Source organism: Callionymus lyra, chromosome 10, assembly GCF_982586985.1.
Source record: "Callionymus lyra chromosome 10, fCalLyr1.hap1.1, whole genome shotgun sequence".
Classification (NCBI taxonomy): Eukaryota; Metazoa; Chordata; class Actinopteri; order Syngnathiformes; family Callionymidae; genus Callionymus; species Callionymus lyra.
The window spans coordinates 24,999,153-25,022,741 of record NC_141827.1 but is presented as its reverse complement, the minus strand read 5'-3'; the positions used below and the strand labels follow the sequence as shown (position 1 = coordinate 25,022,741).

At 36.9% G+C, this 23,589-nt stretch overlaps 3 protein-coding genes across 3 annotated transcripts in view; all 3 read right to left on the bottom strand.

Moving 5' to 3' along the window:
* The window catches only part of iars1 (isoleucyl-tRNA synthetase 1), a 32,400-nt gene extending 13,183 nt beyond the window's left edge, over positions 1-19,217 (bottom strand). The window contains exons 1-21 of the mRNA XM_087800558.1: positions 19,137-19,217; positions 18,570-18,693; positions 17,229-17,385; positions 17,015-17,134; positions 16,631-16,713; positions 16,286-16,403; positions 16,043-16,190; positions 14,798-14,885; positions 13,946-14,006; positions 13,750-13,845; positions 11,718-11,840; positions 7,442-7,533; positions 6,276-6,374; positions 3,910-4,036; positions 3,083-3,156; positions 2,768-2,962; positions 2,373-2,459; positions 2,030-2,113; positions 717-861; positions 291-411; positions 113-204 (exon numbers count right to left, since the gene is read on the bottom strand). Coding sequence (XP_087656684.1) covers positions 113-204; positions 291-411; positions 717-861; positions 2,030-2,113; positions 2,373-2,459; positions 2,768-2,962; positions 3,083-3,156; positions 3,910-4,036; positions 6,276-6,374; positions 7,442-7,533; positions 11,718-11,840; positions 13,750-13,845; positions 13,946-14,006; positions 14,798-14,885; positions 16,043-16,190; positions 16,286-16,403; positions 16,631-16,713; positions 17,015-17,134; positions 17,229-17,385; positions 18,570-18,688 — 2,229 coding nt within the window. The 5' untranslated portion in view covers positions 18,689-18,693; positions 19,137-19,217. The remainder of the gene's footprint in view (positions 1-112; positions 205-290; positions 412-716; positions 862-2,029; positions 2,114-2,372; positions 2,460-2,767; positions 2,963-3,082; positions 3,157-3,909; positions 4,037-6,275; positions 6,375-7,441; positions 7,534-11,717; positions 11,841-13,749; positions 13,846-13,945; positions 14,007-14,797; positions 14,886-16,042; positions 16,191-16,285; positions 16,404-16,630; positions 16,714-17,014; positions 17,135-17,228; positions 17,386-18,569; positions 18,694-19,136) is intronic.
* On the bottom strand, positions 8,359-9,489 carry vimr1 (vimentin-related 1). The gene has a single exon (XM_087801124.1). It carries the CDS (start codon positions 9,487-9,489, stop codon positions 8,359-8,361), a length of 1,131 nt encoding a protein of 376 aa, XP_087657250.1.
* Positions 19,218-20,694: 1,477 nt separating the features above from the next.
* rpl29 (ribosomal protein L29) lies at positions 20,695-22,895 on the bottom strand. Its single transcript, XM_087800532.1, has 4 exons — positions 22,821-22,895; positions 22,111-22,163; positions 21,863-21,927; positions 20,695-20,865 (listed from the first exon to the last, which is right to left on the bottom strand). Exons 2-4 carry the CDS (start codon positions 22,145-22,147, stop codon positions 20,758-20,760), a joined length of 210 nt encoding a protein of 69 aa, XP_087656658.1. The 5' UTR covers positions 22,148-22,163; positions 22,821-22,895; the 3' UTR covers positions 20,695-20,757.
* Positions 22,896-23,589: the final 694 nt, after the last annotated feature.

The window sequence follows — 23,589 nt, the reverse complement described above, 5'->3', positions numbered from 1 at the left end:
AAAACAGATTATATGGGCAAAAAAGTGTTGGGATTTATTCAATTATATTATCAGATTTGTTGTAGAACAGTTTAATAACCATCAAACAACACCGTTCTGTATAAAATCTTACCTTAAGTCGACGCCTGTTTGTCCGCACGTACCAGTTGGTCAGCATGTCCACGTACTTCACCAGACGTGGAACAACGGTGTACAAACGGTACGCTGTGAACACGAAAAAAAGAGAAAACAACAGAATTATTTTAGTAACCCGTATTCATAAGCCTTTATGGTGTTTTTTACACTCTTACCGTCCATCTCAGCCTTGAAGAACTGGATGAGGGACTGTGTGAAGGACTGGACCCATTTGTCCATGATGTTGTCACTCTGCTTGGCCGTGTTTTCATTGTACAGGAACTGGACATCCTCCTCCTAGTGTCAGAATAATATGGAAAAAATATACATGTTTTTAAATGTGAAAAATATATTTTTAACACTATGAATGGAGTTTTTCTTTTACATTCTACATTCAGAGAAACACATTTTCAGATGCTTTACAAATTCACCTAGTTACTTGATGACTGATCTGAGGAGAGATTATCAAACAAAGAGTTTTCTCATCCTTTATTACATTCATGTCAGACAATCTTTTAAAAATCAACAACAAAAAAATGAAACTTGTCTGAACAACAACAGAGAAACAAAAACACTAGCATTAAATGAGAGGAATAAAATACCTTCTGTAGTCTTTGGACGTTCTGCACCAGGAAACGGTAGGCATTATACCATGGCAGGAAGACGTCCTTCAGCACATCACGCACACCCTCCTCTTTGAAACGCAGGTTTTCAGCCCTCACCACTGGCGAGTTGATCAGATAGAGCCTGCAGGATAATAGATAAATGCAACCACGCACCATATAGCAGTAAAAGCAAACACTTAGGATCCAATTTAGAGAGGCTAGAGTCAATGACAACTCACTAAAGGGATGAGATGCATTTTAAACCGTAAAGTCAGGAGGAAGGTTTCTGACAAACAGTAAGAAAGATGTGTACAATTATGCTTCCATGTTATTAATGAATCAGTACATCTTAAATACCTACTTTTGTTAAGACTTAAATTGTGATATTTGCCACATAGTATTTTTGTCTTTTACATTATCTGTGATAATTAGTTATAGCCTTGACATAGACAATAAAGATGGCTGTTTCTACATATTTTCCATCCTAATAACTTTATTATTTTATATAATTTTCCTCTAACTTAAATTATAATCCAGGGCCAGAAGAGTCCTTTTTTTCCTCAAAGTATTCAAAATCCCATGACCTTCAAAACAGTTATTCATAATTTGTATGCAACTCACTTTGTAAATAAAAGGAATTCAAAAACTCTTACTAACTACAACAACTAAGACTTTACATCGGAGGGTCGACGATAAAGATGAGTTCATGCTTTATCTCTGCAGCAACACAGAGGGAAAAAAAATGAACATATGGTGAAACTATGTGGTGCTTTATTCATTAGGCCATATGTTCATGGCTCCTTTAGAGCTCGGGGCCAGTGTGAGAATATGTAATACGAATAATGTATGTTTTCTTTCTTGCATGTATGGCTGTTATTCAAGTTGAAGGAAATCGTTTAAAAAAGACTTCATTGTTTCAAAATTAACATAATAAACGATGAGAAATAAGTTAAAAATATGTGATAAAATTGAAAGGAAAATTAGTTCTTTATATTTCCTCAGAAGTTTTGTATTTTTACTGTACAGTGTAGGAAAATAAGAATTGTTTTTCAAATTAAATTAATTCACTTAAACCAAGATATTAACAAAATAGCCTTTTCTTTCATATTGAAACCATAAATTGAAATATTTTATGGTGCACCCATCCTCAATATTGATCGAAGTGATTCCACTTTCTGAGATCACATTCAGTGTAAACACAAGTATAGCTTAAAGTAAGTATGTGCCCACAGACAGACATCATGCCACTTGCAAACCAGGCCTTCAGAAATACATGACCACAGTTTCCAACATTGATTAGGAGAGTTGACCTGAGGGCATCGGCTCCATAGCTCTGCACGACCAGGCCGGGATCTGGGTAGTTCTTCTTGCGCTTGCTCATCTTCTGTCCATCGCTTTAGAAAGAAACATAGAAATTGGCATTACTGTACACGCATGGATGAACGCATGTGAAGAAGAGCATGCTAAAACCATGCACTTGGTATTCAGATTAGACAAGCCCTTCCAGGTCAACAGGCTTCTCAGTACAGAGCTCTGTGTTTCAACCTCAGGCGCTCAGGATAAGCAATCGAATGAAAATGTATTTGTTACATCTTAGACCCATAAATAAATGGAAGAGAAGCCAAGCTAAACATATAGACGATATTGACTTACCTAGCAAGGACCAAACCATTGACTATGACATTCTTGAATGGAGGTTTTCCAAACAGAGCTGTGGAGAGCACCAAGAGGGTGTAGAACCTACACAAGGACAAAACATAAATTAGACCCAGATATTTTATTTTATTCACTATAGCAAATGCATTCACGGTTAGCAGTTATAGTCTTGACTTCTTACTAACTGCACCTAATGTTTTCTTTATTATTATAAATCAACTTTTTTACTTAAATAGGAATGGAACAAACGATTAATACAGAAAGCATATAATGAAATAATCACCTCTAAACTGAAACCATCTGTCAAAAATGTTTTTAATCACACAATAAAATGAAATCATAACAAATCATATGATTCCCAAACTTTAACTTAGACCAAATATTCTGCTCACCATCCTCTGGTCTGGTCGATGCCTTCAGCGATGAAATCTGCAGGGAAAGTGTCCTCAAACTCCTTCCTGTTCTCGAAAGGGTAGTGTGCTTGGGCGTAAGGCATGCTGCCACTCTCAAACCAGCAATCAAACACCTCAGTGATCCTTCGCAGGACTCCTTTGCCACGGCGGGAGGGGATTGTCAGCCCGTCGATACTGAAGATCAAGTAGTCAAAATATGACAAATATTGATGTAATGTTACAGGATAATGATAAACTTGCCCAAAAAAATTGATTTTGAAAAGATTTGACCAACAAAGGGTTTGTTTGACTCACTTCTCGCGGTGGAGATCCGTAGCCTTGACTCCTGACAGTTGCTCCAGTTCAGCAATGGATCCGATACACACCACCTTATGAAAATTTGCAAATTGAGTTCACACAAACAATGCTGAAACCTGAATGCATTCTTTAAAAGGAGAGAAGGTCTTCTCCACCTCTAATGCATTAAGGCTTCAATCAATACAACAAAATATGCTTGAGAACATCCGCTGTGCAGAAAGAAGATGCAACTGATAGCAAGAGTGAGGGCTTGGTTTGGTGCTGCAGGGTGCCATGAGGGAAGTGTTTTGGAAATCGTGACAAAGCTATTTCCAGCAGGCAGGTCGCTGTCTGTCCCCATTTCAACACTTCATTCTTTAAACTCAGAAACAACCCAGTTCCTCTCGACTCAGTTCAGTCAACATGAAAGTCAAGATCATTGACGACACAGAAGATCACTGGCGTCTATACTAGCGCTTGTTAGCATAGCAGGTGAAATAATGACAGTAGTTAACTGCAACACCAGAGCAAGACAATTGACTTATATGGCAAGATTGAAATATGTCTGGAATAAAACGCCTTGTGTTTGATAAAATGATTATGTAACCACTAACCTGGACACTGTTTAAACGAAAAAAATACTTTACAAATGTGTATTCTTTAGTAAAAACAACTTCAAATATTTTTAAAACATCATTGCAAACAGACCCGAGACATTCATTAATTAATTTGGAGGAGGAATAAAGGAGTAGTGGAGGCATAGTAGTCAGTTTTTTTGTATCAGTACAATAAGATGTATTGATTTTTATTTTTTTTGTAAAGTGCACAAATGATAATCTACTTACTTCCTCAAAGTCCTCGCTGACCCATATTGGGATTGGTGTGCCCCAATATCTGTTCCTTGAGACCGCCCAGTCACGGGCGTCCCTTAGCCAGTTTCCAAAACGCTTCTCACCCACAAACTCAGGAACCCTGCAAAAGAAAATGTGAATGTGAGTATTTTAAATTAAAATGGAACAAAAACTTACTAGCAGTATGGGATACTAACGCGATACTAACGAATGTTTTTAAAATGTAATATAATACATTTGTAATAAATCATGAGTCTATAGAGCCAGAAGTAACAAAAGAGTGAATCAGCAGGAAGGGTTGGTCTCTGTTATACTATACATTTATTTTATCTTGATACTTTTTTTGCATTTGATATAGCATTGATAGCAACGAGAATAGGAGAGCAGGTGGCAGGAGCTCATACACAAGAAGACTTATGCAAGTTTGTGCTACAGCTCTCTAATGACGGATGGAAAAAAACAAATGCTGTCAATCACAGTACCTCCTGGGCAGCAATAACAAGAAAAACATATCATGCACTTGAGACTCAGGAGATTACATGAAACTACCTGCATCACTTAAGCTGCATGAACTGCTGATTAGCCATTTTAAATACACATTTCAAGTTCCCCATTTTCCTGTTCGGTGGTAATTTATAATGGATTCATCTCTCTCCCGACAACTCTGGTGTGAATAGCATAATTTGATCCTGCCATTTTTGCTGAACGCAAACGATCAAATCTGGATTGCAACACTTGAGTAGCAACATTTACTGTAGGGTATGAGTGAAATGTCAATCTATCTGATCCATTATCAGTCAATCATCATCACTATTCTCTCTCATGGCTTATGAGCACAATTTTCTCCTGCATTTACAACAAATACACCATGTTCTTTAAATCACTTTGACACAGAGCTACACTAATAAATCTGAATTTCATTCACTGCCATTTGGTTAACATCCTTCGGAAATGCGAGACAAAATGACAAACCAGGTGGGAAATTTAAAGGCTTTTGGCTAAAGGAGTCAGTTGGCACAGCTCCATTTTTTATTTTTCTGGGACTACAGATTCTGGAAAAAGTCCAATCCACTCAAAGCAAATATAATAAGGTTGTAGAGAAAATTTAAATCTTTACAGTATTAAGAAAACATTTATTGAGTTTGCTCAATATACTAAAGTAGTATACATCAGGTGCCTGTTTAGATCATTATCTAAAAGGGTAGTTTCCTAGCAAACAAATCGACAAGTAAGCTTAAAACTACCAAGAAACAAGAATGAAGCATAGATATGCATTTCTAAGGACAACTTATAAACCTTGGTTAAAAACTAAATCTAAATACCAGAGTGTAAAACACTTCTATTCTTTAGTCCAAATGGATATATTATAGATGGTGATTTTTACCGTGCATTATTGGTGTCAACTTCTACGATAACAATTGTTAAAAGATACAACAGAAGAAGAAAAAAAATGAATCGCACAAAAATTAACATTTTAGCGTGTCAGTGCAAGGCTCCTGATAATAGATACGACGGTGACTGGAAGAGCAGCTTTCTAGTTTAACTTTTTGACAGATTTTTGAAATACAGCAAATTCTGTAACTTATTTAGGTTACATAAGCTTGAGAATGAAAGATCAAACACCAAGTCAAGAAACTGATAGTCTGAACCTTTTTTTTCTCAACTTGTTTTCTTATATAAAGTAAATTTATTTTTTCATAACTAACGTTCTGCAAAGTTGTTTTTTTTTAATGTAGTTAATCTACACAAATACATCTGTGTGATGTATCGTTTATTTGTCTATAATTTAGTACATATTTGAGGTGGGTCTACAAGAATGAATAGTCGTGTCTGATAACCACTTGAAGGGCTTTGCAGGGATGACATTTGGAGGCTTTTAAATGAAGAAAGAACCCTCTAAACATTGACACCCGTGCTGTGCAAACGCAAAACAAATAATGACAGTCGACACCATCCTCTTGGCAAACACAAGCTGCACTGTTTTTGGATAAGATTTTGATCAAATTCTATTTTTGTTCTAGTTCACCATTTACCATTTTGGAAGGCAACCGATAGCAGCGGTTAAAGAGATTAACTGACGTAAACGTAAAACACTGCACATAATGCAACAGAAAAACCATATCAACACTGATATCAAATGTGTGTTTGCTCTTCTCTACTTGCCGACGGTGAGCCATTCATCTCAGGTTGGCAGTCCTATTAGCAGAGACAGCTGCTGTGGCTCAGAGTAGAGTGATGCCTACATACTAACCATACTTCATTTCAAATTCAAATGAAGCTTTTTTTTCAGGCGGATTATACCATGTGAAGCTCCACATGAAATGAAGAAAGAAAGTGAAAGAAAGAAAAAGCACAATTACCAATAGCATTTTCCATTGTTGTCCAGAAGTTTATCCACCATGTGCTCCACTCTGACAAACCAACTCGGAACAGCTTTGTAGATCAACGGTGTGTCTGACCTGGAAGTAATAACAAGAGAATAATCATTTATCTTTTTAATGTTAACCTGTGGTGTAGTAAGGTGAGAAACAGGTACATCACATTGGTATTGAATGATTATTGGATACACAAAAATCTGCATTTAAAGTGTGATAAAAAGTAAATCTCCCAAATAAATCTGCGGAAAAAAGACAATACATTCCAGGTTTGAACAAGTACTGTAACTATGGCTCCTTCAACACTGGTATACTCTTGCCGAGCGGTGCAAAAGGGTTATTAATTGTTCAATCGTTCTGCTTTTAGCGACTTATGTTCCCTATGGCTTTGGGCCGCACGCCTGCCTTCTTTAAGGTTAATTGATTTTACTCGGGTGACAAAGCTGATACGAGTGTTAGAGCGATTTACTTTATGTAGATGTTCCTTTGTCCATGTATGTTTAAGCTCGACTCCCGTAGGAAGATTTTAGCCTTTACATTTCAGAGCATAAAAATGATTTTTTTTATTATATTACTATACCGTAGTAGTGGTCTATCAAGAAAATGATACATTATGATTGATTCTGTCCATGGTTTACCAAATTTATAATACATTGAAAAAAAGAAAAACCTTACAATTGTCATTAAACAATGCCAACAAATGATGTACATTAAAATGTACTGTTACAAGGAAGGTTATTGGTTATTATTTTATCTACCTTTTAATTTATGATTTTTTTTTCTTAATTTTTTCATTTTGAGAAAATGTCACCTGCTACCAACCTTAAAATTGTGCCATTTTTCCTTCAAATGTCTAGATAAACATGATCAAGGGTCTATATGTAGTTTTGAAAAATAGTGTTTATGCTCCCACTAGTGCAGTGTTCCTGGAATTTCATAAATTGTTAATCTGCCATTTCCATTTTTCTGCAAATAGGTTATGAAAACGTAATACGAAAACGCCATCTCTGAACCACTGTCCTAAAGCAGTTTGATGGTCACTTCAACTATCCATGCAGGTTAACAATTCCAGAAATATAATCAATACCATAACTTGCACTGTATCAAACCAGTGTTGTTGTAGTGTTGAACATTTGTATCGTGATTCCTACCTCCAGCAGAATGGGTAATTATGCTTTAAAGAGCTCGCGTTGACAAGTCGTCCGTTCTCCTTTAGCCACTTGATGATGTTCTTGTCAGCATCCTTCAGAGTGAAAAGATGATTAGTCAAGCAGTCCATCTTGACATGCTGTGTTCAGAACACGCATGAGAAGTTAAGTGCGTTTAAAGGAGGATATTTTATATCAAACACATTTATTGAGTGAATAAAATGAAACCAACATGCGACAGCAACGATTCACAATGAGGCAAAGCACTTATCCATTGAAATTACGTGTGGTGAGAGTTTACTAAAGTATTCAGAAGCCGTATATAGAAAGCTCATATGCACAACTCATTCCCTCAAAGTCTTCGCAATTCATAATTCTTTACCAGTTTAAAAAAGATAAGGTATAGTTTTATATGATGCATGATAAAGAGGTACCAATCTTCAATAGTAATCAGTAAAACTGTTCACATATTAAGCTTCATTATATCAGTGACGTCATAAACTAGCAAGTTTTATTTTTCTAACACATTTTAATAAAAATTGAGAAACGAGACACAAAAAAATGTTTAGTTTTGGGTCCACTTTATTAGCAGTTGTCAGAAAAGAGACACTAATCCATATATTTTGTAAGACATTAACAATCATTAAGGAAACTTAATTTTAATCGGATTATAATTGCTATTTAAATGAAAACTTTTAAGAAAAAAAAGCATATTATTCAGATTGAATATGCATCGACTGACAAACCTAAGTATCACAGACGTTAGTTATAGGAGACACCAGGAATAAACAACTGTTCCATGAACATTCCTGAATTAAGTTACAGTTAAACTCTGAGGTTAGACTTTGTTACAGATCATTTTGATCAGTTTTATGAACCATAACAAAAGTTAGTCTGCTGATGCTTTCCATCATACATATTTACACCTCATCCTTTGCTATTCCAAGCCTTTGTTCTTCTCCTTCCAAAAGCTTCCTGTAGGTGGCGATCTCAGCATCCAGCTTGAGCTTAATATGCAGCAGTTCCTGGTAGTCTTGAAGATACTTGGACATCTCCAACTTCGTGTTGCAGAGCTGAGTCTCCAACTGATTGATAACGGCCTCCAAGTTGTCCACCTTATCCAAATGAGCCGACTCCATGTCCTCCAGCTGCTGCTGTAGAGCAGCGTTGCGAGCCCTCGCAGCATCAATCTGGTTCTGAAGGTCGGTCACCTGGTTGTGGAAAGTTGAGATCTCCTCCTTCATGGTCTTCATCTTCTCTTCATGTTTTCCAGCACTTTCCTTTAGAGTGTCAAACTTGCTCTTGTACCAGTTTTCAGCTTCCTTGACATTGCGAGCCGCCACGGACTCGATCTCTGCACGCATGTTGCGCAGGTAAGCCGCCAGGTCGGGTCGATCTCCGTCCAGTTCAGCCGTGATCTTGGAGTCCTCGATTTGTTTCATTAGGTCCGTCACCTCTTCGTCGTGAAGCTTCTTGAGGAACTCTATCTCTGCCACCAATTGTTCGATGCGTCGCTCCAGCTCAGCTTTCTGAAGCGTGGCGTTATCAACATCCTGTCGGAACTCCTTCAGGATCATTTCAGCCTCTTCTTTCAGAGCCAGCTCTTCATCCAGTTTAAGCCTCCACACCTCCACCTCCTCTTCAAAATACCCCCGTTCTATATCAGCGGCTCCCTTCTCATGAGTCAGAGCCTCGATCAGATCCCGCACCTCTTTAAACTTGAGCTCGTACTCTTCCCCGATACCCGTGGGGCTCCCCTTGTAGCGACCCTGAAGCGCCTCTAGCTGAGCACGGAGAACAGCGTTTCTCTGCTCCAGTGCCTGGACCTTATCGATGTAGCCGGCAAACTTGACATTGAGTTCCTGCATCTCCTCCTTCTCATTGGCATGGTGCTGATGTATCTCGGTTCCCAATTCGACGGCAGTACCCCTCAAACCGGAGCGCCCACGTCCATCATACGAGGAGCCGCGACACCGAGACGGACTCTCCACTCGGACTCTGCCGCCTGAGCTGACCTGCAGGCTCTTTTGGGAGTAGGAAGAAGCTCTCATGGTGATACGAGGAACGTTCGGGGCTTAAAGCGACTGACTCCCTTGTTGTCTGCTGCTGCTGCTGCTGCTGCTGCTGCTAACTTGCTCCCAGACCATCGCTGTATATTTATGCGACCATCAGGAATGTCACAGAGACGCTCAAACTTCACGACGCTTTCAACACATTTCCACAATGCCCAATGATGGCCTTTCAGAGGAGTGTGGCTTCATGTAGATGTATCAGCTAGAGAGACACCGTTGGTGTCAGAGTGGGTCAAGTCCACTCCCTAGCGTTCGCACGACAATGAGAAATTGTGATCGGATCGTGTACAACCACCATTTTTCATCCAGTGACGACTTGTGTTGATGATTGGGTAGGATGTGATACAGAGATATATAACGAACAGTGTAAATATTAGTGTTTGTATTGTGTTTGAAAATACCCCTCTGCAATTTGCAGATCGGTTGTCAAGATTTTAATTTTTTAATTAAAAAAATAAATTAAACGACCTGCAATTTTTTCAGAAGTCTAAAAGTCAGATCGGGTATGGTGAAAAAGCTGCGATCCACGCATCCGATCCAAGCAGTTTAATAAATATATCTGCGCTGACGTCACCCGCCGGTGCAGGTGACGCAACTGTTAGCAGCGCTGCTAACAGTTGTTTCAGCAGCATCTCTGCTTCAGAGAAGATGTGAGCGGATGTTTGGAGAGGAAAAATCGCCTCACAAGATTTAACACAACTAAAGATTTAGAGAAGAATCACAAAAAATAATAACAGATCAGACAAAAAAAAACAAAAGAAAAAAAAAAAAGAGTTTTTATCCTTTCTACAGAACAGCATTCCATTGAAAGTCAACAATAACAACCTTTCTTGTTAGTGTTAATGTTGACTTTATTATTGAATCTGCCTCAATCCAATAAATAGCGAGTTTGTTTTCTAAAAAAAACAGTGCCGAGTTCCGTATAGGTGACGTCAATGCTCCGTTAAATTTAAATTTCACAATCTTCAGTAAGATCAATAATGACACAAAAATACATTTATACATTTACAAGTTCATTTATTCTCAAAACCCTTTTAATTTTAAAGCAGGGAATAAGAATACTATTATATGACTTGTTTTTCCAAATGTTATTACACAAGTTATTATTTGGTTCTGGACTTTTGTGATTAATTATCTTAATTAAAAAAAAAAAACTTGTTTTTTCAAATTAGCTCGCATGGTAGATTAAGAGCAAATTAGCCAACATAACTTTTTTTTTAACTTTTCATTTCTGCACTCCCTTTTTTATTTAACATCTACATCAATAAAACCTTTGTCATTACACAAATGTTTCCTTGGGGCTTTCTCACTTTTTATGTCAACATTTCTGTTTTTGACTTGTGTGTAGCAACAGTTTAAAATAAACTTTTTTCCCACTAACTTTGTGACTTGCTGAACAGACAACTTCAAACTATTTTTTTTATCATTTTACAGGGCAATGTCAAGGTGTTTTTAGCTAAAGTAGAAGAACTTGGAACAATTCCTGGATTAATGGAAATCATACGAAACAACACCATCCAACCTGCCATTTTACCTAAATGGAATCATTTTCGGACACTCCTTGGTGTTGGAAAACCAGTTCTGAGTGAGTTGTTGTAGCCGCTTGTCTGCATCTCACTCCCACACAGTGAATTGTCATCGCAGCTCAGATATTGTTTAAACCCAACACCCAAACAATAAAGGGTGAATATCACCACGGTAGCAGTGTGGTCTTAATTTTACCGCATGGAAAATGTAACTAATGCAGTTTTACTTGTGGACATATGAAAGGCAGTGGCACCGTATTACTCGAGCTCCGAGACATGCTGCTAAAACAAGAATGAAATTCCAATTCTATCAAATCATGGCGGAGATACCATTGATCATGTAGGAAATAGGTGATGTAAGTCGCAAAACATGATATCTAGTAAAATGTTTTTCACTTAATGGCCTTATAAATAATATATAAAGAAAAAAAAAATAATAATATATATATATATATATATATATATATATATATAAATAATATATATATATATATATTTTTATATAATATAAAATATTATGTCGAAATATATTATGAAATATAATAAAATTATAAAATTGAGTGGACGAGGAAAAGCTGACAGTGAAATGATAAATATTGCACCAGAGGCTGTGACCGCATGAATAACATCTGAAACATGTACTGACCCAATCTGCATGTTCATGTTTGAGGTGTCACTCACTTTGACGTACTGTCCCGCAAAATCTGTGACCTCAGAAGTGAAGCAGCCGGAGGCATCAACAGGGCAGATCGGGACTTGGTCTCTCTGGATGATGTTGTATTCAGTGCATACTCTGTAATCATCCTGTAGAACAGATAGAAATGTTGTTAGTGTTTGTGTCTCTATTCATGTTAATAACGGTGAATCAAGTTCTGATTCAGTTAGCAACACAGCATTTTCATTCTTTCATTCAATCCCATATAAAGATAATAGTCCAGAGCTAATAGACACGTCATTAGAGCATATTAAATTCTACCACTGGCTGGATTCATTTTCTGCAAATGAAACAAGTGCTACTGGTATGTTGCAGCCATCCATAAAAATTCCTAGAGCTTTACAGCTGCGTATGTATTTAATACAGACGCCTTGTCACCATCTAGGAGAGACGGCACCACAGGATTATTTCACATCCTCTCGTCACAGAAGTTAAATTGAAAAATGTCATTGAGCTTCTCATTTAACATGTTTTAACATGACAGCTTACAAAACAAATCTGCATATGAAATCTTTTAAAAAAGGCACTTTGTCAGACAGGCTTTGACAATAAATACTAGTTTATGAGCAATTAGGTAGAAAAATAGAAAAAAGTAGTGACAATATGAGTGACAAATACAATTTAAAAACCACCTGACTATGCCAACATTGGGAAATTTAAAAATGCATAAAGTTATAAAACGGTTTTAGTTTAAATTCTAATTAGATAGAGTAACTTGAATATTGTAATTTTTAACAGTCTACTTAGTTTTAATGCCTCATACGATCATTTACAACTTTTAAAAAGAAAAATTCACACCGGCATGATTTCTGTTGCACAGTTAAGTTTTGAGTTAATCGTCTTGACTACTTTCAAATTATCACATGTTGACAGCTCGTGACAAAAAATTGATCAACTTTTATTTTAGATTACAATGACTTGTGTATTTATCTACAGGTTATGTCACCGAAATGTAACCCAAGTTCTATGAGTACATCCAAGCCCTCCAACTGGGTTTTTTTCTGACAGATGCTGTAGCACCAACAGCCCGTTAGGCTCAGGGCGCAATACATACAGGCAGGGGGGTTCATAATGTCAACACAAAACTTTTGAAACCAACATAATAACTTTATATTTCTGTATGTATTGTGTTAGATTTCTGATTAGAAATCTGGTTTAAAGTGAACCACCAAGTAAACTTTAAAGGACATCAAGCCTGGCACTGTGGTGTGCAGTACAGGAGCACCTCAGGGGAGGCTCCGATCATTTCACATCTGCAGAACACTCCTCTGCATGTTCTACCAGTCTGTGGTGGGAATGTGTCCAAGAGGAGTGTCAACAGGTTGGACAGGTTGATCAGAAAGGCTGGCTCTGTGGTTGGAATGAAGCTGGACTCACTGGTGACAGTTGCAGAGGAGATCACTGGACAAACTACTGTCCATCATGGATGATGACAGTCATCCTCTGAACACTGTCATCAGTGAGCAGAGAAGCAGATGGAGTGAACAAATGCTCTTCCCAGATGCAACACTATTAGACTCATCCCTCGTGCTATTAGGCTGTTTAATTCTGAGTTTGGGGTCAGGAGAAAGAAAAGATTATGTATTCCATGTTAATCTTTGTATCCTTTTCTTAATGTGATTTTTCTCTGATCTATTGCACTTTGTTCTTGTTTTTATGAATCTATCGTCTGTGTTGCTGTGTGCTTGAAAACCAATTACCTGAAGGAGACCTCCAGAGGGATTAATAAACTTTATCTAACTATCTAATTTCCTCAGTGTTAGACTTAGACTTGTGTATTTATTAGGGTTAAATATGTCATAAAAACATATTTTACTGAAGTATTTAAAAAAAGTATCTGTCTTAAACCAAGCTTCAGCTAGTGAAAGGGATGAATCCCTGTGTATGAATAAAAGCATCAGAAATCATCCTGGCACTTATTGACCTAACTCAGCTAATGTTTACATTTGAGTTAAATAATAATGCATAATTCGATGCAAGAACAAACAGAATACTTACAGCTCCAAAGTATGGCGCCTGATGGACGATCCCTGTACCATCTTCCTCCTTGACATAGTTATCCAACAGCACTTGGAACGCTCCATTCTCCTCACACTTTTTTTTAAGAGGTCAGACAAAGACAATGATGTTATAAAATGGATTCTGTTCCTAATGTTACACACAACATATTTAAAACATCACAGATTCTACGTACCTTGGCAAAGTAATTGAACAGAGGCTTGTACTTCTTTCCCTTCAGTTTCTTGCCAGGGAATCTAAAAATCAAAAAACATATTGTTCAATATTGAACAGATTCATTTAGTATCGAGTTACTAAGAGGATGCAGTTTGCTACGAGAATAGTTAGGCACTTCTGAATTCCTATCTTTATTTGAAAATATGCGACACACTTTGCTGCGCATACATTTAATTACTTAATACTTTAAATGTAGTTAATAATAGGGATTAGAGTCCAGTCTAGACCAATCTAATTTAAATCTGGCCAAAGTTAACATCTGCTATAAATAAATGTGTAAACAAATGTTTTTTATTTTTATTAGCTAAAGGAAGACAATGAAGACAAAAATCGTAGGCCAATTACATTATACAGCGACATTAGCAGTTTCATTTGAAATCTCATTTATCCTTCATCTATGAAATGTCTGAAGGAAAATTATGATCTGCAGAAGGATGGAAGTCCACAGCACAGGGGCCTTTAACTGAGCAGGGCTCAGTATGAGCAAATCTTGTGTATCAGAATCCAACACGATAGCAGACAGTCATATTTGTCGGGGGTCCAGGTAAATAAAACATAATAATTATAAATTCACACTATAATAAAAATTACCTTTAACATTTTAGTCTGGAGGATTAGTCTGGTACATTCACTAGTCTGAAAATATCAATTAATAAATAAAAGGTACATTGTGGTTTTGGTTAGTGAAACTGTTTTTGTTGTCTTCCCAAGATGTTGTCACTTACAAATAAGCAAGGGTGTGAGGTAGTTATTGTATTGGAATTCCCCATGATAGCTCTCTGCTATATATCTGATGTGCGTTTATACTCACTTGTCTAGGAGCGTGTACTCGCTATCAGACTTAAACAGAGCACTCAGCCTGGCTGCCATCATGATATACGTCTTGCCAGTGGCGTTGTCTGAAAAGAAAGAAAGTTTGATAATCAGACCACAAGATGAAGCACACTTCCAAATTGTTATCAGAATGCAGTGTATGGAAAAAAGGCGTATGGAAATTTAGATTTGAATCTGATTTTCTGCTGGAGTCAACCTCAATATCTACGCCCACTACAGGTTCAAATCAATATGACTCTTCATACTTAAAGGCAGTTATGCCTGAAATCACACAAGGAGAAACGATTGTTAGTGCAAACTCATTACCATCAACATTTAAGTCAAGGTAAAACAGGGAAGAACATTTTTTTGTTTTTTTTTATGAAAATAAGGGTTCAATCAGTTTAATGAGGCATTCATTTACAAAAGGGATCTCAAAACCGGTCCTCAACGGGCCAGGGTGGTGCAGGTTTTTATTCCAACCAATCAAGAGAACCCCCTTTAACCCAATCTGGAGTCTTCAGAGTGTAATCAGTTGATTTTCAGTCTGGTGTTGCTTCTTTAAGCTGAAACCGCATTGGTTAACCTGTACATGCTTGATCAGTTAAAACATAAAAACATGCAACACCACGGCCCTTTGAGAACCGGTTTGGAGGCCCTTGATGTAGAACAAACTGTGATCCACAGTTGGAGAGAAGAGAGCAGTATTATTAAATCAGTTTCTGCCTGCAGGTGCTGTGACAAATTATTGCTCAGAGCAGCAGCTGGTCACAGCCTTTACAGCAAGTAAGAGGGAATGTGGACTAAAAACAGACCAGGACCAGAATTACACACAAAATGTGGTGAAAGTAGAGAAAGTGACACATTAAAAAAATAGATGGTATAGAAGTAATGCAAGTTACTTGGTGAAAACGAGCAAATCCTCTGGTGCCAAGAATGTGGGAAAGGTTGTGTAGCTTAATGTGTTCCAACAGTGCCACCTACTGGATCGGGTTAGTAACTACGATTTCAATGTCGAGTGCCACTGTTAATGTTGCCACTGGCTATGTTTTAGTTTTTTTTAAACATAGCCATTTTTTTAATATTTAGTTAGTGTCAATATACCTGCATTAAATGTTATTTAAATATAAATTATCAATACAATAAAGTCTGAAAAGAAAAAAGCAGGTTAATACATTTAAATTGAGATTGTTGCGCCAAAAGCACCAGTTTAGAACTTCAATGTAACTTTTGTTCAGCTCACCTTTGACCTTGACATACAAAAACTCTGGGTTCACGCACAGAGCCAAGTTGCTGGGCAGTGTCCAGGGCGTGGTCGTCCAAGCAATCAGGGACACATCCTCCTCACCAACAAGGGGGAAGCTGACAATAACCGACGGGTCCTGAACATCCTGTGGGTTCAGACAGCGATTCATTCTTTTTTTAGTTTTATTAGCAGGTTAAAAAAGTGAAAACTGTGGAATTAATTGTGATTTTTGGCACAAACCTTGTAGTTCTGGTTCGATTCAAAGTTAGACAGAGGCGTGTTGCAGGCGGTAGAAAAGGGCATGACCTTCACACCTCTGTACACAAGACCCTTGTCGTACAGCTGCTTAAAGACCCACCTTTAAGTAAAATGTTTGTTAATGGTGAGAAGACCGGCTATATTTACGAAATGATTCAGTCTTAATCATAATTAAAGAACAAAGCCGAGTTTTTCTGGGACGAGTCATATTTGAACAGCAGGTGCGTTTATGAAATGCGCTCAAATTGCACTAAGAAAAATCAGTTTGGAAAAGCAGCAAGTATAATATACATTTCATGAGCATGATAAACCGTTGTAGCTGCTCACCAGACAGTCTCCATGAACCATGGGTAGAGAGTCTTGTAGTCATTCTTGAAGTCAATCCATCTGCCCATTCTCGTCACTGACACCTGGCAAAGCAGGACAGTCGCACAATATGAGGTTGTCAACAATCACCATAATAGTCATACAATTATCATATTTTAAAGGAGTTCAACGGAAAAAGGAAGGTTCTTGATATTGCTTTTCTTATTATAGATTTTCTTGGTTTTTAACTAAAAAACAGCTACACAGTTGCTCATCTAGCATCAATAAGAAAGTTTGCTCGAATCAATTTAATGAAAAAATAAAGTAAGTCCTTTTTTTCAGTTTATAGTTCTGCATACTTACTTCAACTGTTGTGAATTATAAATAGAAGATTGTGTTATTTACCTCCCACTCATTGGAGTATCTCATGACGATGTTTCTGCACTGCTTGTTGTACTCGCCGATGCCCATCTTGGCAACATCATCAGGCCCCTTGATGCCCAGTGTCTTGTCAATCTCGTACTCCTACAGGGTCAAACACAGTAGAGGGAACTTGAATACAAACAGCACTCAGTAGTAGTACATGTCCTAAGGAGAAGTGAAATAAAAGAATAAATACCACAGGAAGACCATGACAGTCCCAACCAAAGCGACGGTCCACGTGGAAGCCACTCTGGTGGGCAAAGCGAGTGACAATGTCCTTGATGGTACCAGCTAAGATATGACCATAGTGGGGGAGTCCGGTGGCGAAAGGAGGACCATCGTAGAAGGCATACCTGAACAGAAAAAAAAGAGAAAACTTGAAAAACGCTTTCGTTATTAGAATCAAAGTGCATAACAACGTAACCTTCAAATGAAATAATCCTAAAGAGTGAAACTGTAGCACTACTGTCAGTTATTTATCAAAGAGGTGATGCAATATGATTTCGGATTTAATAGAAAGATTAGTATTTAATATAAAGTGGGCCATGGTACAATTGTAGAGAAACCCTGTTTTCCCTCACAGTGCATTAGTAAAGAAGAGAGATTGATTAACGACAGCAATTGTAATTAAGTAAGTAATTTATATTTGTAGAGCGCTTTTCCAGACCAGGGTCACAATATGAGAACATTTATAAAGTAAACCATGTTTTGAAGTTTTTATGGCTGCTGTAACATGTGCATTTTACTATAGGGGGACAACAAAATCACAAATCGTTAATTATTAATATAAAAGGCAGACATTTGTGAATGTTAATTTGATGAATTACATTTGTTCATCAAAAATGTACCATTTTATTCAAAGTACCAGGTCAGGTGACAAAAATAAATACACAACAAAATAAAATGTACAATAACAAAGATGATTCTCAAATCAAAACGATGCTTTAAATTAAACTTGCATTGTTATTCTCTAGTTTAAACTATAATTCGCTCCTCAACGGACAACAACAAATGTATTTCATCTTCAACTGGACCAGGACTCAGGATTCATAAGATTTCATATGTACATTATATACTTTACTAGAGCCAATCCAATGCCAGCTCCTGAACACATTATAAATGCTTGAGCCTTAGGTCCTTGCTCGTTTTACCAAAGTCAAATGTAAAATCTCAAGTGTTAACTACCTCTGCCATCACAGTTCATTTATATTGGAATGCAATAAACTATTTTGGCCTGTAGATGCTCATGTCTACATGTGTTTTAAGTTAATTTTACCCAACTCTGAGCCATTAGTCACTGCCTCTTGTATTGCATACATCTGTATTGAAATTCGAAAATAATCATAAACAAAGAATTAAATACAATCAAAATAACTCAACATAACTTTCTTCATAAGTGTATACAAAACGAGCCATGCAATTAATTGTTGACTCTACTGGTTAAACAAGAAGTTCCGGTACAAAAGCATCTACTCAACAAAAAAAAGGTTGGGTCTAATATAAAACATTTCTTAAAAAAAAAAACAGTTGTATTTACTTGGGTCTGTTCTTGGACTGTTTGAGACACTCCTGGAAACAGTCCTTCTCTTTCCACAGCTGTAGGATCTTCTCCTCCTGGGCAGGGAAGTTGATCGACTCTGGAACTGGCTCCACCATCGCTTCTAAGAGAAAAGTGTTAAAAATAAATTGTTTATTTGTGGGTAAAATTAAAGTGTATACAGCAGGGGGTGTTGTGTGACATGCACTTCACTTTTAAAATAATAATTCCCATCTGTCAATTGATTGATGTCTACAGTCTCTAAGAACATTCTATTTGAAACAATCAGATTCGACTTTAAGCTTCACCCATGTGTAGGACATCATAAATACTTCGAAATCCCCAGAAAAGCCTGAGAATCACAAACTTCAAGGGAATGACGCCTTCTTGTTGATAGCTAACATGCTAAGCTAGTCAGTCAAAACCAGAGTTATCGTCGTAGAACAAAAATAATGAAGAAGTGGCAAAAGACACAAGATAACATTTCAAACGCTTAAAAGTGAGAACATTAGGGTGTTAAATACCGTGAAGCACAGTTTATATTTTTATCTGAATGAAGTCACTCACATGTTTTCTGCCACCGGCTGCCGACGGACACGAGAAATGATGCAAGCTGCAGTCAGCGCATGAGCGGAAGTGACGACACAAACAGCTGCGATTATTTTTTCTGATTCAATCTTAAGTAAAAATTGTGAAACTTCTAAATTTAAAACATAGATTAAATTAACTTCAAACATTATTTCAACATTTTATAACAAGCTTGATTAAAATAAAGAGAAGTAATACAAGTGTTTTTCCTAACTTATGTCCAAGAGTTATCGAAAATAAAGCTGCAAAACAAATGTATAATTTATTACATACAAAAAAACGAGACCTTTTTATGAATATTCATTTGATGAATTACATTTGTTCATCAAATCATTAACATTTTATTCAAAGTACCAGATGACGATGTATGAGATGACAATAATAAACGAAATAAAATGTACAATAACATGATTCTCAAATCAAACCCATACTTTGAATTAAACTTGCATTCTTATTCAAGTTCAAGTTCTTTTATTGTCAAATATACATGTATCAAGACATACAGCATAAATGAAATTGTGGTCCTCTCAAACCCCCGATGCAAAACATGAAGACTGTTGAAATGACATTAAATAAGACATTCACGAAAATAAATAAAAATAAACCATAATCGAATTATTATATAATTCTTATTCTCTAGTTTTAAGTATAATCCGCTCCTCAATGGACAACAAATGCATTTCATCTTCAACTGGACCAGGATTCATACGATTTTTTTTCTGCCAAAAAAAGCTGCAAAACAAATGTATAATTTATGGCATCAAAGAAACAAAGCGAAAACAAGTTGTCAACTTTCTTGTGGTTTCATCCCGTTTTTTGCTTCATAAAATAGTTAGTCTGGACCTGATCAGATGGTGCTGCGATGTAGACTCGTTTCCTTCAGTAGAACTCAGAGTACAAGGCAAACATGCAACTTGGCCCAGTGGGAAACAGCAACACTCAAGCTGTAGTATAAAAAAAGGTGTATGAGAGATTTAACATTTATAAATAGCCAACTTAAAGTCTAAAATACGACAGCATTTAAATTACTCTATGAACGAGACACATTGGAGACATCTTTAGAACAATCCAATCGAGATAACCAATTAACCTTTGACATGGTTTCCCTGCAGCTGAGAGGTTAATGTCGCTTATTGTACAAACCGTAGGTAAAGAGCAAAACAACAACATGGGTCAAAATGCTCGTGATTCGTTTTCTACAGTCGCTGGGCTTTCCCTTAGAGATAGGATGAAAATCAGTCATCCATGAGATGCAGAGTAGAGCTGCTGCGCCTCCAAAATTAAAGAATCACTTTGTCGCCTTGACGAGTCGATGGTAAGGTGTTCAAGGACATGTCCCACCTTCAGGACACCGCAGGGAAGAACCAGGACATGGAGTCTTAACTGGCCTGGGAACACCTCTGGATCCCCCAGGAAGAGCCGATTGATTTAGCTCTTCTCCGTTGAACAGCTGCCCAAGCTGCTCGACCCCAGACAGATAAAAAGACTACTAGACTTAAACTGAAAAGCATGTTAAAAACTTTAAAAAACACTCAAGTTTTTTTTAACAAAGCATTGCTTTATTTTGATGGAAACAACATATGGACACAAGGCAAGATGATCATTTCACTTGTGGTGGTGCTGCTGCTGCAGCCTTCCTCGCTGCCTTCATGCCCTTCTTGTTGTGTTTCTTGGCAAAGCGCATGTTCTTCAGGAACTTTGGGTCAACCTGCGTCAAACATGGAGGGAAATAACATTAACTTAACTGTTATCCATAGTTAAATATCTTGTCAGATAAAGAGCAAAAAAAATAAAATTTGAAGTAAGAGCGCTCAGTCAGACACATGTAATTGACCTTTGCATTTCTTCTGTACATGTCTTTTAATTACATGTGCATCTACAACAGTTTTGTCCGCTAGTTATGCAAATCTGATTAGACAAGGCTTTCACTGTTTTAGCAGAATAAAGGAATTAATTTACAACAAGTGATTTGTTTCTCCAATACACAGTCTAATCATATTAAATTAGTCTGCGGTGGTTTAAACTTTACCCAAATGTTTATACGTACATTTATAATAAATTGGACAATTCAGAGAAACTTTTCAAACAGTCCATTTATCCAAATAAGGTTTGTTTGAAACAGCATTCTAATAATTATTCATCATTTTTACAATAATTAAAATGAACTACAAAGTTCAACAATACTAGAAAAATCATGCCACGAACATTTTCAGAAAGTGAATTTAAATACAATTTCTCAAAGTCAAAACAACTTAAGCTTTCCTCTGACGTTCATTACTCATGTCTGCAGGAGTTAGTTGGTCATTGACGGTACTTGAAAGGAAACTAAGACATTGCAGATTCTAGGAAGTAACACTTCAGACCATTACATTTTCACAACAGACCTGTTAGGCAAAAAAAAGCATTTCAACTTTGTGGCATCTCCTAGAACAGCTGAATTTAGGAATCTTGCCAAGAAACATGCAAGTACAAATGTGTCTAGTACAACAATTTTTTGACAGCCAATGACCAGCAAGTTAAAATGTACAAGCTACTCAAAATAGTATGTAGACACAGTAAATAATACATAGTGCTGACTGGACAATATGAATCAATTTAGTTCTTTAAGACAACATGTTGACTAATACGTATATGCATCTTTAAAAAAAAAAAACATCAAGCAAAGAAAAAAGCCAGTTTTAATGTCACAATGAGATTATGCTTACCCCCTTTAGAGACTCATAACGTTGAGACCTGGGCTTCTTGATGCCATTCCTATGGGCTTTGCGAGCTGTGTGCACAAGATCGTCAACATCAGTCGTATTCTCGTGTACGAAGTTAAACAGTAAAGAGACAATTCCTTTTTTATTTTCCAACCAAGTCTTCTACATCGTCAAGACATCTGGTTCATGCAAGAAAATCATCCACTTCCATCATGATGATCAGCATTGGCAAATACAGATAAAATACTTACACTGGTTGTGAGTTGTGTGGTTCTTTGACTTCGCCATTTTCCCTTTGGACTATCTGGGGGGAAAAATAAGGCATTGGGGTATAAGTTAGCAACACAGAAAACATAAAAAATTCACCAACAGTGCAGCGACACTTGACTATTCATATATAATAACTGCCAATTCATGGGTAGAGCATCACATGTACATATACCATTAATCTAAAGGGATAGCAAAAGGTTTACTGATAGCAGAATCATTTAAACGACTTTTGTTGGTGACAACAGCATTTGCGTCAAACTTATTTAATTATTTTGTTAAAAAGACCATTAACTTTACATAATGTATGCATTTGTACAGTGAATAAAGAAAGAATGTAGTGACGCACATTTGGGAATAAGAGTTCCACAAGTTTGGATGTAGTTTCAAAGACAATAAATAGTATTTTATAAGGTTAAGGTCCCGATTACACTTATTTATTTACAGTGATACAATAATATATTTAACAATAAGAATAAAAGCCACTAGTTAGCAAATGCTATGCTAACCAAATACGCTAACAACAATTACGTCCATTAACGATTCAATTCCATCTATTCACAAAATAATCATGGCGTATCATTGATCCGAATGTGTTTTATTAAATGCGACTTCGAAATGAATCTAAGGATGCGTGATTCAACTAGATGGAATAGGATTATATTGAAGTCAGCCACAGCAATGGTGTATTTACCTGCCACACGAACAGGCGACAACCGGAAGAGAAAGAGCGGCGAAGCGCTCCGGAAATAAAGAGTACAGTCGGGAAGTGACGCTGGATGTCGGTAGCGCCCCCCGCTGTTGGAGTCTGGTAACTGTCAGGCTATTGCATGCCGCAAGATGGCGCTCACAGTCTTTTAAAGAAAGAAACACAAACGTGACTGGCACACGTGTCTTTTAGTCACGGGTCCAGAACCTCAGAAGACAGACATGATTTCATTTTTTTATTCGATAATGTTTGTTCTGGTTCCAAAGCGGACATTAAATGTTGAGATTTAAAAATGATAATTAAATTCTGTTATCGAGTCCATTTTCCATTCCGCTCATCCAAGGCAGGGTCTCGGGGGCAGCACTGAAAGTAAAGACGTACAGAGAGATCTTCTTTAGTCTTCTATTGCTTTATTAAACCTTAAATGTTATTTTTTGATTTGCAGTTAAATAAAGTGTGTACAGTCATCGCAGCAGCTTAATCCAGCGAAATCCCTGGAATGACTGGGGATGAGAGGATACAGTCAACTACAGCAGCTTGTAAAATTTGATAATTAGTTATATATTTTCATTTAAAACAAATGAAAGCAGTTACCGGAGTCATGTGGTCAGCAAATTCTGCGCCACCAGAAATACAAAAATACAAATATAACCTTGTTACGTTCGCCATATTCTTAGTAAAACACAACCACGCGGATTATGTTTGATTTTGTATTTCCTTGTCTTGTTGCCACTTTGGTAATTAAGTATCAATA

Coding starts and splice junctions, on each gene's coding strand:
- rpl29 (XM_087800532.1), bottom strand. CDS start 22,147: ATGGCGAAGTCAAAGAACCACACAACTCACAACCAGT. Junction 21,928..22,110: donor CCACACAACTCACAACCAGT/GTAAGTATTTTA, acceptor TTGTGCACACAG/CTCGCAAAGCCCATAGGAAT. Junction 20,866..21,862: donor GTTATGAGTCTCTAAAGGGG/GTAAGCATAATC, acceptor TGTTTGACGCAG/GTTGACCCAAAGTTCCTGAA.
- vimr1 (XM_087801124.1), bottom strand. CDS start 9,489: ATGAGAGCTTCTTCCTACTCCCAAAAGAGCCTGCAGGTCAGCTCAGGC.